The sequence below is a fragment of the Pleurodeles waltl genome, chromosome 6 (genome assembly GCF_031143425.1).
Source record: "Pleurodeles waltl isolate 20211129_DDA chromosome 6, aPleWal1.hap1.20221129, whole genome shotgun sequence".
NCBI lineage: Eukaryota > Metazoa > Chordata > Amphibia > Caudata > Salamandridae > Pleurodeles > Pleurodeles waltl.
Genome location: NC_090445.1, coordinates 97726002 through 97739324, shown reverse-complemented (window position 1 = coordinate 97739324; position 13323 = coordinate 97726002). Strand labels below are relative to the sequence as shown.

Genomic DNA, 13323 nt, shown 5'->3' with positions numbered 1-13323 from the left:
AAAGCTAAAAAGATGGCGCACCAGCAGAAATCCCACAGATCAAGCCACCTTCAAATCAGCCCTCAACAAGTACCACCAACGCCTAAAAAACACAAAAAGAAGTGCCCTGGCAGACCGCATCGAATCGTGCTCCAACCACAGCAAGGAACTCTTTACACCGTCAGAGAGTTTGCATGCCCATCAGCCACCGAGAACACAGTCTCCCATTCCCAGGATCTCTGCAACTCCCTGGTCCACCACTTCCACAACAAAATATCCACTATCTAGAGTAACTTCGAAACCCAACCTATAGACCTCCACAACCTCCTTACACAGAACGACAGCACCCACAACCACCCACTCACCGCATGGGAGCAGCTTACCACTTAGGACACCACAGCCACCATGAACCCCATCCACTCTAAAGCCCCCATGGACCCCTGTCCCCACCATTTCTTCAACCTCAGAAGCAAGGAAATCAGCAGCGAACTCACCGCCATCCTCAGCATATCCATCACCACAGCCACGAAGGACGAAGAGGTCAGACCCCCCCCTCAAGAAACCATCCGCCAACCCCAGAAATCTCAGAAACTACAGCCCTACCTCTCTGCTCCCCTTCTCTGCCAAATTCCTCGAGACCCAATTCAGCTTCCGTGCCAACCGCAACACCGAGACCACCCTGATTGCTGCCACTGACGACATCAGAACCATCCATGACTTGGAGGAAACAGCGGCCTTGAGCTTCCTCGACCTCTCAGCAGTGTTTAACACTGTATCCCACCACACACTCATCAAAAGACTCTACCACATCGGGATCAAAGGCAAAGCCCTCAAATAGATTGTACCATTCCTAACAGCACAAACCCAGCAGAATCCGCCTACCACCCTTCATATCGGAACCCAAGAACCATCTGTGGTGTTCATTTAGCCCCACCCTATTCAATACTTACATGATGCCACTAGCCAACACTGTCAGAACCCATGGCCTCAACATCATACTCTACACAGATGACACCCAGCTCATTCTCTTGTGCCCAGAATAACCCTCCACCACTAAGACCAACTTCCACAACTGTATGACGAGTCTCGCTGGCTGGATGAAGACCAACTGCCTGAAGCTCAACACATACAACACTGAAGTTCTTATCTCTGGGAACAATACTTCTCTGTGGAACAACACCTGGTGGCCCTCTGAACTCAGCCTCACTCCCACACCGACAGACTGCGCACGCAATCTCTGCATCAACCTTGGCATCATCCTGGACTGCAAACTCACCATGAAATCTCAGATCTATGCAGTCTCCTCCCCCTGCTTCCACGCCCTCTGCATGCTCCAAAAGATCTTCAGATGGCTCCTCGTCAACACCAGGAAAACCATCACTCAGGTCCTGGTTACCAGCCGGCTGGACTATGGCAACACAATCAACACAGGAATCACCACCCAACTCATGAAAAGGATCTAGACCATTCAGAATGCATATGCTCGACTCATCCTCGATCTCCTCACACTGACCCAAATCACCCCTCCACCCACCTCAGGAAACTCTACCAGATTTCCATGAAGAAAAAAAAACCTTCAAGATAATGACACGACTAAAAGGCCCTCCATGACCTAGGATCAGCATACATCAACCACTGCCTGAACTTCCACTGTCAAGAGACCTGCATTCTGCCTCCCTCGAACACACTTCCGCGTCCGCTGACGCTACATTGGAGGACGACCCTTCTCCTACTTTGCCACCAGGTCCTGGAACGACCTCCTCCTCCACCTCCGAACAGCATCCTGCCCGCAGGAATTCAGAAAGGGACTCCAGACATAACTTTTCAATGAGCCCAGCAAGAACCGAGCACCTGGATTCCCTCTTGGGTGATTAGCCGCACTGTAGAAATCCGATTTGATTGTCAGATTGATTGATCTAATACACCCCAATCAAACAGAATGTATTAAAGGAAGGCTGCTGAATGATAATACAAAGATGATATTCCACATTAAAGGCATGGCTACTTGGAGTGGAAAGGACAACAGCATCCTGTCATTTGATGTTAAAAAGGCATTTGACTGTGTTGATTGGGTATTTTCGTCAGATGTCTTGCAAAAATTGAATATGGAGAATCTGTTTGTGCAGGGTGCAATGGCAAGCTACCGAAACACAGAGGTTTCATTCCGGATCAATGCTAGACTTAAAGATAGCATCTGCATGCACAGGAGGGGCGAGGCTTTTGCATTAGTGCTTGAACCTATCCTTCAGCAAATTCAGACACTATACAAGCTGTACAGGCACTAACATTGGGTTTACATCTGTTTCCCCCAGTGCCTTGGTTTTAAACATGGCCCAGAGATGCATGAATAAAGGAAATTGCATATTCCGTAGCTAGTTTTAACTTTCACCCAACACCCTAGGCTCATCATTGTGGTAATTTGTATACCTTCTTCGACAACCAAAACATCCCTGAGCTCCTCCGTCTCAGAGAGGAGGTTGTAGACTGTACCATGACTAGGCATCACGGTACGAGGAGAAGCATGCTACCTACTGTGGGTGAGGGAAATCATCCTTTTAAAGGGATATTTCACCGTAGCTAGGTCTCCATTTGTAACAGTAATCCCTTTAGACCTAAGGGTTTCTTTATTGTGGTAGATTTATAGAATAGGAGTGTTAACCCTTGTTGGTCTTTAAACCTCCTCGAACCCTTCTTGTTTGGAGAAAAACAGTCCTTCAAGATACAGCAGCAGTCTGGCAGAGAGCACAGCAGGCCACAGCAGCAGGCAATTCTCTGAGAGCCCTTCCGCAGGTCCAGTAGTGAACTGAAGAGTGGGTCTGAGAGCCCGATTTCCATACCCTGGTGCCCTGCTTCTAGAAGGTGGGAGAAGTTTCCAGAAAAGGTTCTATGAAGTTCCTGGAGTTTCTTGGCTCCTAGCTGGGTGCACTGGCAATATAGGGCTGTTAAGCTTATTGTTTGGTGGCACAGTACAACATATTCAGGTGCCAGTGTAAGGGCATTCCGGCTCTGCTACTCCCACTACTGTGTGACTTTCTGGGGTGAATTCACAGTTTCAACTGACAGCTGTACCCAGTCATGTGACATAAGACAGGCTGCAGGCACACAGGGTTAAGGGCAGGAAAATGCCAATGTTCTAAAAGTGGCATTTGCAAACTTGCATTGATAAATTCAACTTTACCGTTATATAGATTTTATCATTGCACATTAATAGATACCACAAATGCCGTATCTACCTCCTCCCCTTTAGGAATTCCAGCTCATTGAATGTAATATGGGATCTCCATTGTTTTTCTATGGGAGGGGTAGGCCTCACAGTAGGGAAAAACTAATTTGGGAATTTTACACCACTGGAAATGTAAATCTTAAAAGTATATGTCCTTTCCTTTTAATTACACAGCATCCTGCCCTATGGGCTACCTAGGGCTTATCTTAGGGATGCCATTTATGTAATAAAAGGGGAGTTTAAGGCCTGACAAGGAGTTTTAAATGGTAAGCCGACATGGCAGTGGTACACTGCCATCAGACTGTAATGGTAGGCCTGGGACATGTTTTGAAGTGCTATTGAAGCAGGTGGCACAATAAGTGCTGAAGACCCACTGGTAGCATTTAATTCACAGGCCCTGGGTATAGGGCATACCACTCTACAAGGGACTTACAAGTAAATTAACTATGCCAATCAGGTGTATGCAAAGCAAACCAGGTTTAGGGGAGTCAGCACAAGCACTTTAGCGCTGGTCAGCAGTGGTAAAGTACTCAACACCCTAAGGCCAATGGAGAAAAGCAGGTAAAACGTTTGAGCGAAGTCCTCCCTAAGGCTGACAGATATAACAGTAAATATACACGAAACATCCAAATTTAACATTAAAAATGCTAAAACACTCTGTAAATGTCAAAGATTTAAAAATTTGAGGTATAATATTAAGTTGGTATACTTACATGATTTGTAGTTACAGTGCAAGTATAGTAAACAGAATCCAGTACAGACAATTAGTAGCCTCAGCAGAAGCACTGGTATGCATGAACAAAAGAGAATTTGCATTATGTGCAAATAGACAAAGTGGTATGCTAGAGTGTAGCCTATCACCTCATCTTTTAGAAATAAAATAACATTTTCAAAAGCTCCAAACTTGCAATTAAAATATAAATGTTGATGTTTGTATATCTATTGTTTGTGAATTAAGTACAATAGTTCATATTGTGCGTATCTGTTCTAGCTATACTTGTTACAGTAGTCCTGTCTATTTGTTTTGAAGTTCAAATTTTAGAAATTGCTTAGGCTGGGATCCCCGGCTTCCTGTAGTAATTTGACATGAGTCCCCAGAAGCCAAAAAAGTTAAGAACTGCTGTACTAGGCAATGAAAGACAATAATAGAAATTCTGGTGTCCAGTTTCTTGCCAAGGACCATAATAGCTCAACTTCGACTTCTGAATGAACAGTGCAGGCCTTTCCACATTTGAAGGGATGTGAGAGATGTGGGGGTAGGTTTGTTCTTTTGGTAATAAAGTAGGACCATTTGTTTACTAATGTGGTTTTGTACTTTAAAAGGACCAAAAAAATCACTGAAACTTACTGACACAAAATTATTTCGACAGCAGGTATAAATTAACTCACACACATTTCAACAAGTTTATTCTTATAAATATAGATTTATTTAAAAAATGCATACTTTTTCTGGTAACATAATTTTTAAAACTTTTTATATTTTTCCACAGATGTAGCCGCAGAATTTTCAATTCTTCACCCCTGTAAGCCATGAATAACATGTCCTTAAAGAATACTTAAAACCAGGTGCAGCCACTTCTCTGTTCCCTACTCACTCTTCGTTTTATAAATACAAATACACACACAGAGAAGGCATGGAGAGTAGGATTGTTTTGTGGAAGGGAGGCTAAGGAATAAGCCCCTATTTAGATGAGGACAGTAACAGAACATCCTTATTTTTTGTGCTGGAGGACAGTCCTCTGTGTTCTACTGTCTTGTTTAGAGGGTTGGAAAAAGCAGTATTTACATATCAGAGCTTCAGATGACAATGATAACTCTACTTGAAAGTTTCCTCTGTTTCAGATATTCAATGCGTCATACACTGCCTGCACATCATCTAGACCTGGATGCTCAGCACCCATCATAAGTTCAACCAAACCAGAAACAGTCCTGTCATTTGGCAAGAACATCAAACAAGAAACAGTGCAAACTTGTCTCAATGACATGAACCCTGACCACTATACACCCCAACTTTCACTGAATGTAAAGTCACCTCGATTCACCCTGGACACCAACCTCACCTTTAAGCACCACATTGCCAAAAAAAAAACCACAAAGATGACCTGGTACCAATTCTCTCTTCTAAAGATCGTGAGCCATTTCTTCAAGAAATTGGCATCATAACCGTTGTGCAAGCCCACATAATCTTGAATTTGGATGGTGGCAACACCCTGCTCCATGGCCTCCCAGACTCCTCACTGACATTCCTTTAGGGCATTCTACACCCTGCAGCACTTCTCATCCAAAGTCTGAAGAAATATGATCAGATCTTCCCCATGTTGATGGAACTCCATTTGCTACCCTTGCCGGCCTGTATCTTCTTCAAAACCAGCTGCATTAATTACAAAGCCTTCATGACCAGCAATCCCGCTTTTCAGCTTTCAACTTCTAAAATAAACATTCTTCATCTGAAGTATGATTTGGAAATGAAGCATATGGAAATTACAGAAGCATTGGTAAGACTAAGGGCCTCATTATGAGGCTGGTGGTCTTCAGCCAGCCCCGCCAATGCTGTGGCTGTCCAATCCCCACATAAAGACCCTGGCGGTCAGGCCGCAAGGGTTCCGCCAGCACCGCCGGGATCCATGATCCCAATGCCCTGGAGGTGGTGGAGATCATAATGCGCCAGGGCAGCGCTGCCCTGGAGATTACAACCTCCTTCTCCGCCAGACTTTTCATGGCAGTGGGCTGGCGGAGAACAGGTGCGGAGAGCTGTAGGGGGTCCCCCTTTCAACCACCATCAATGTGCCTTGCAGACAGGGATCACTGTGAGGGTGCTCGTGCACCCTGCAGGCTACAGCATTGTTGCCGGCTCGATTATAATTCTGGATCTCTAAGGAGATTTTCCTTTTACTGTAATATTACAAATTGTATAATTCTTTTTGTTAAAACGTGTTGAGGTATCACTAGTCCGGTATGGGATGCAGAACTCCACTCTTTTCAGAGCTTCTGACTGAATACTGCTTTCCTGCTAAACTATCGGTAATCATTGAGAATTTCAGCTGTCACAGTCTCCGTTGCCTTTCCTTTGACTACAGTATAATGAATATGCACAACAACGGCAGTCCCTGAGGCAGTGGGAACTCCATCTGAGAGAACTCGCCCAGATCACAGGCATTTTGCAAGTCAGCCACTAGAGATGTGCTAGAGTCTGGGGTGGTAGCAGATTGTACACATTACCCATACTGTATCCATCCAATAGTACAGCTAAGTCTAATGCATGTCAACCAAAGCCAAAATGGTACTGAAGTGTCTGCAGTGCAGTGGCATTGTTAAAAGAACTCTGTTCCAAGATGGACCACAAAGTTAGGTAGGAGTAGACAAGAAGTGTAATTTCCAATGACAGTAAACTGACATAACATTCCACATTTGGCACATTTTATAGTCTCATGATTCCTGCAGCCAATGGGATGCTGCCACGTCATCTGAAATAGCCATGACTGTGTTCACATCAACGGAGTGTAGGCAAGTACTGGAGTACATACTATGACTGCTTGAGGATCGTTGTCCATTGCTGCATACTATCTGGACAAAAACAAATTATTCTATGGATAATTTATGTTCCTCTCTTTCTTGCTCCTCATCTATCTCTCCAATCACTTATTGACTGTATCTCTGCCCTTGATGCTGCATAGCAGTTCACTAGTTGTCAGTCAGGCTTACGCTATACAAATGCCATATTCATATAAATAGCTTGCAATCCAGACATCCCACAGGCCTGGAGAAACAGTGGAAGTGGAGTACGATATGTTTAACTATTATGCTGCATGTGATATACTCTGGTGGGCACAAGCAGGATTAGACATTTTGCTGAGTATGACCCACATATAGATAATTTGGCGGGTATGAGACAGGTGTAGTATTTTTGCTGGGTATAACAAAGGACTTAATTCCGGTTACTCCGCTTGACAAAAACTGTGTGATTCTTAGCAAATCAAGTAAACTCCATAAATCTCCAATTTCTGCAAAAATCTGCAATTCTTAGAAACAGGCGGACCTTCACTGTCAGTATAAATAAATGAATTTTCTTGTTCAAATTGGTGGTGCTATGATCTGTGGTATTACAATACACACTATTCATTATTTATTTAAAACATGTGTCATTGCTGCAGACACTGCATGGGATCTGTTACAAGAATGGATACAGCTGTTGATGTATCACTGATATAGGCACTGCAGTGTAGCTGCCCCTTGTACAGATGCTGTAGATTTCTCACATGTGAAGACATTACCATGAATATGTACCTTCAACTATCCCTTAGGTTGGAAGTGTCCCTGGTACACTCATTGCAGCGGATGAAACTTTGAAACATACACTGTAGTCAATATATTCTTGGCACAAACATTCCAGTGGATGTGTTCCCACTGCTATGGACGTGACCATGGTTCAACACCAGGGTGCATGTGACACTGCAATGGATGTGTTGCTGGTTTAACAATGGGGTGGATGTGTCCCAGGTACAAACACTGCAATGGATCTGTTCCTGATTCAACGTTGGGGTGGAGGTGGCCCAGGTGCAGATACTGCAATGCACATGTCCCTGTTCAACACTGGGGCGAATATGTCCCAGGTACAAACATTGCAAAGGACGTGTCGCTGGCTCAACACTGGTGTGGATGTGTCAAGGGAAAGGCACTGCAATGTGCCCATGGTTCAACACTGGGGTGGAAGTGCCCCAGGTACAGACACAATTGATGTGTCTCTGGTGCAACACCAGAGTGGAAGTTTCCCAGGCACAGACACTGCAATGGGTGTGCCCAAAGTTCAACACCGTGGTGGATGTGTCCCAGATGCAAACACTACAATGGATATGCCCATGGTTCAACACCGGGATGGATGTAACCCAGACACAGACACTGCAATGGATGTGCCCATAGTTCAACACTGGGGTAGATGTGTCCCAGACACAGCCAGTGCAATGGATATGTCGCTGGTTCAACAATGGGGTGGATGTGACCCAGGTATAGACACTGCAATGGACGTGTCGCTGGTTCAACACTGGGGTGGGTGTGTCCCAGGTGCAAACACTGCAATGGATATGCCCATGGTTCAACACCGGGGTGGATGTAACCCAGGCACAGACACTACAATGGATGTGCCCATAGTTCAACGCCGGGGTGGGTGTGTCCCCAGACACAGCCAGTGCAATGGATATGTCGCTGGTTCAACATTGGTGTGGATGTGTCCCAGACACAGACACTGCATGGACGTGTCGCCGGTCTAACACTGGGGTGGATGTGTCCCAGGTACAAACACTGCAATGGATGTGTCCCTGATTCAACACTGGGGTGGAGGTGTCCCAAGTGCAGATACTGCAATGCACTTGTACCTGTTCAACACTGGGGTGAATATGTCCCAGGTACAAACACTGCAAAGGATGTGTCGCTGGCTCAACACTGGTGTGGATGTGTCAAGGGAAAGGCACTGCAATGTGCCCATGGTTCAACACTGGGGTGGAAGTGCCCCAGGTACAGACACAGCAATCGATGTGTCTCTGGTGCAACACCAGAGTGAAAGTTTCCCAGGCACAGACACTGCAATGGATGTGCCCATAGTTCAACACCGTGGTGGATGTGTCCCAGACACAGCCAGTGCAATGGATATGTCTCTGCTTCAACAATGGGGTGGATGTGACCCAGGTATAAACACTGCAATGGGTATACCCATGATTCAACACTGGGGGTGGGTGTGTCCCAGGTGCAAACACTGCAATGGATATGCCCATGGATCAATACCGGGGTGGATGTAACCCTGGCACAGACACTGCAATGGATGTGCCCATACTTCAACACTGTGGTGGATGTGTCCCAGACACAGCCAGTGCAATGGATATGTTACTGATTCAACAATGGGGTGGATGTGACCCAGGTATAGACACTGCAATGAACGTGTCGCTGGTTCAGTACTGGAGTGGATGTGTCCCAGTTACAGACACTGCAATGAACGTGTCGCTGGTTCAACACTGGGGTGGATGTGTCCCAGGACAGATACTGCAATGATGTCCACATGGTTCAACACATTTAGTGCAACACCGGTCCTAGGTTGCTTGTGTTTTGGTTCGGGGAGGACCTGGCCGGCAGTTTGGGCAGGACTGTTCTTAATGGAGCATGGTCAAGACTAATTTTCATATGATTGGGTCCAAACTGATGTAGCATGGTGGGCAAAAGAACAAAGGGTTGGAAAGCAACCCAGGCGCTTGCCAGTGATTAGACTTATTGCAAGCATCCCTCCTATCACCTTTTATGTGTTTGCTGCCTTTCACTGGGGTGGATGTGCTCCAAGTACAAACACTGCAATGGAGGTGCCCTGGGTTCAACACCAGGGTGGATGTCTCCCATGTACAAACACTGTAATGGATGTGCCCGCAGTCCAACACTGGGGTGGATGTGTCCCAGGCACAGACTCTGCAATAGATGTGTCTCTGGTGCAACACTGGGATGGTTGAGTCACAGGTACAACCACTGCAATGTATGTGTCTCTGTTTCAGCACTGGGATGGATGAATCCCAGGTATAGGCACTGCAATGAATGCGCCCATGGTTCAAGACAGGGGTGGATGTGTTCCAGGTGCAAACACTTCAATCGATGTGTCCCTGGTTCAAGACCAGGTTGGATGTCTCCCAGGTACAAACACTGTAATGGATGTGTCCACGGTTCAACACGGGGGTGGATGTGTCCCAGGCACAGACACTGCAATACATGATTTGCTGGTTCACCATTGGGGTGGGTGTGTCCCAGGTACAGACACTATAATGAACGTGTCCCTGGTTCAACACTAGGGTGGATGTGTCCCGAGTACAGACACTGCAATGGATGTGTCCGTGGTTTAACATTAGGGGGAAGGGAGGGGTCCTTGCAGAGGCAGTGTGGTGGATGTGCCTTAGAGAGACGATTGAGTGAATGCACCTGTAGAGAAACTGCAGTGATTTTTCCCAAGGCAAAGACACTGCCTTGTTTTCAAATAACTGTTATAAAACTGCTTTGTAAAACCAATTCGTATCTTTTAGAAATTAGTGACTAGCAGCTCTGACTAAGGCCAATAAGAATAGCTTTGAATGGCTAGCAGGCAGCACCATGATGAAAGGGTAATCACCCACCCTGTAATAATTGACACATGAAGTTCTCAGTGTTGCAAAACCTTCTAAAATTCCTACATTGGCAAAATATCTTCATGAGTTACTGGCCACTGGCTATATGCTCTAGGCTATGCCTTGCCACTTAGGGTCGAAGGTTAACCTGAGTTTTTGATGGTTTTGAATAGGTGGGAATCCTTTCAGGCACCAGTTAGCTCTGGATCTGAGGCACTAATGTCTCACAGCAGAATTAATTGAGAATGCCATCCCTACAATCATATTTGCACCCAGATAAAACCTTATGATGACTTGCAGCAAAACTAATTTGCAACATAGAACAACTGGACACATCACTGGTAAAAAAATAAAATGATAAAATCTTGTACACATTGGCATAGCAAATATCAAAAGCACAACACTTTGAGTATACAGCTTTGGTGAGTGTAGGAGGACGCAGAGCTGGTGCCTTTAAGAGGGAGAGTTTTACTTCATATAGCCCTGTGTTCGCCCCTTGCGATGTGTGAGGAGAACTCATAACGGTCCTGGCTGCGGTAGCCACACATGTTGCACTCAAAAGGGTCGCGGAAGCCATGGCAACCCATATGGATGGTGAACATGACATAGTCCAAAAAGAACACACGGCAGTGGTCACAACGATACATGCCCAGGGTCTCACCCTCCCGACCAGTCAACTTAAAGGTCTCTCGCATTGATGTCAGAAGTGGTGGATGCACCAGAGCATATGGTCCTGTGATCTCTCTCTGGGGAGGAAGTCCATTATGAGCCTGGGGAGGTATAGCGTAAGCTGCAGGGGGAAAACCATGGTTTGGCCGATCATCCTGGTTGCTGTCGGTGTCAGTGGAGTCATGCCCACTTTGGTTAGGTGACAACCCCCTCTCGCAAAGGCGTTGCTTTTCCTTCAAGTGGTTGTTATGACTTTTATCCAGATCCTGCAATGTCCCATTTGGCATTTCATTGCGAGTAAGTGGAATGGGGTACAGGCTGTTGATGACCGGCACCATTTCTGCTGCAGGGGATGGTGGACTGTGCACAAAGGGACGAGAGGCATCCAGCCCAAAGTAGTTGATGCCACTGATGGTTTGGTCCCTTATGTGCCCCTGCATCACGCCATACTCCTTATTGTACATGAAACTGTTGGTGTGGTTAACCTCAAAGCAATGGTGCTTCGGTCCTGGAGGAGGGGACACAAAAATAAAAGCAAACCTTTAGTTAATAAGTAACAGAATTTGGTGTGTGTGCATGGGTGCCTGTGTGTGTTTTTGCATGTGCGAGTGCGCGCACACACAGGACTATGTATGAAAAAAGAAAGGCATGTGTAAACAGGACTGAATATTTTGTAAACATGGGTGGTTGTGTTACTCAGGTTGAGACAAATCGTATGTGTCATTCTAGCTGTTCACGAGTGTGATTATCAAAGAAACATACACTACACACAAGTTGTTTGCAATTGTATACACTTTAATGGAAAATATTTATTGCTAGATCTTGCGAATATTAAATTTCTTTAAGCAATGTTTTTCTAAATGTTGCAGACAATTGTATAATAAAGTAATAGATATAAAACACATTGGGGGTCATTCTAACCCTGGCGGTAAAAACCGCCAGGGCGAATGACCGCGGTAGCACCGCCAACAGGCTGGCGGTGCACCGCTGGGCATTCTGACCGCGGCGGTTCTGCCGCGGCCAGAAACGGAAAGTCAGCGGTGTACGCGCTCCGCCGCCATGGGGATTCTCACACCCCCTACCGCCATCCTGTTCCTGGCGGGTCTCCTGCCAGGAACAGGATGGCGGTAGGGGGTGCCGCGGGGCCCATGCCAACGGCATGGGCACTGCAGGGGCCCCCATAAGAGGGCCCCAAAAAGAATTTCAGTGTCTGCCTAGCAGACACTGAAATTCGCGACGGGTGCTACTGCACCCGTCGCACTCCAGCAACTCCGCCGGCTCCATTCGGAGCCAGCTTCATCGTTGCTGGGTCTTTCCCGCTGTGCTGGCGGGCGGCCTTTTGGCGGTCGCCTGCCAGCACAGCGGGAAAGCCAGAATGGCCGCCGCGGTCTTGTGACCGCGGTGCGGTTATTTGGCGGGAACCGCATGGCGGGCGGCGAACGCCGCCCGCCGCGGTCATAATCAGGCCCATTGTTAGCAGTAAAATGCATATGGAAAGAAATCAAAGTGTTAAAAGATAATGAATAGAAGATAACACTCAAATGAAACTTTTAACTTCACAAATTATCCAGTTATGCAAGAACTGAAGTGATGATCATGGGCTATTGATATTTGTTTAGTGTTATTTGCTGAAAAAAAACTTTTCCCAATATAAATTAAGTAATGAAGTGGAAACAAAATTGTAGGCATGATAAAAATCGAATAAATCGTAATTTGTTGTATTTTTCCCAGAAAACTGTCTAGATAAACTAAAAATTATGGAATATCACACCACTAATAGGTTGTAGTACTACGCATGAGTAAATCTTCTCCCAGGGACAGGGAGTGGATGTTGCACGCTGGTTATAACTTAGAAAGCTTGGGAACACAGAGAAACTCAATTTTAGGTATTTACAAACATCTCCACAACCCACCCACAATGGAATAGCTGAAGATTTACTTGTGTGATGGGCAGCAGAAAATCTATTTCCAGGGTTGTCAGCGTAGCACTATAAAATATTATAAGAAGGGAAAATTACTTACTTCTAGTTCTCCTTTGTGGAAACTGAGACTGGAATTATAAAGGTTTAAAACGCCCCACTCAAATTCAGGATCTCTGAGCTCTGGTCCCACTCAGTGCCACCAAGGCAACCAGAACAAGACCATAAGCAAAGTGGTACACTGAAGAGCTCAAACTCACCAAAAACCACTGGAAACAAATAGAGCCCATCCAGTTCAGGCTAGATGGTTCCTACTGGAACAGGGTGAAGACTAGTTTGTATACGGCTGGGTCCAAACTGAGGTGGCACAGTCGGCAAAAGAATGACAGGGTGGAATGCTCACTGA

General features: G+C 45.9%; 1 protein-coding gene across 1 annotated transcript in view; it reads right to left on the bottom strand.

Annotated features, from left to right (window-relative positions):
* Positions 1–4659: 4659 nt before the first annotated feature.
* IKZF3 (IKAROS family zinc finger 3) overlaps positions 4660–13323 on the bottom strand; it is a 449605-nt gene continuing 440941 nt past the window's right edge. Inside the window, exon 8 of the mRNA XM_069237426.1 lies at positions 4660–11506. Coding sequence (XP_069093527.1) covers positions 10803–11506 — 704 coding nt within the window. The 3' untranslated portion in view covers positions 4660–10802. The remainder of the gene's footprint in view (positions 11507–13323) is intronic.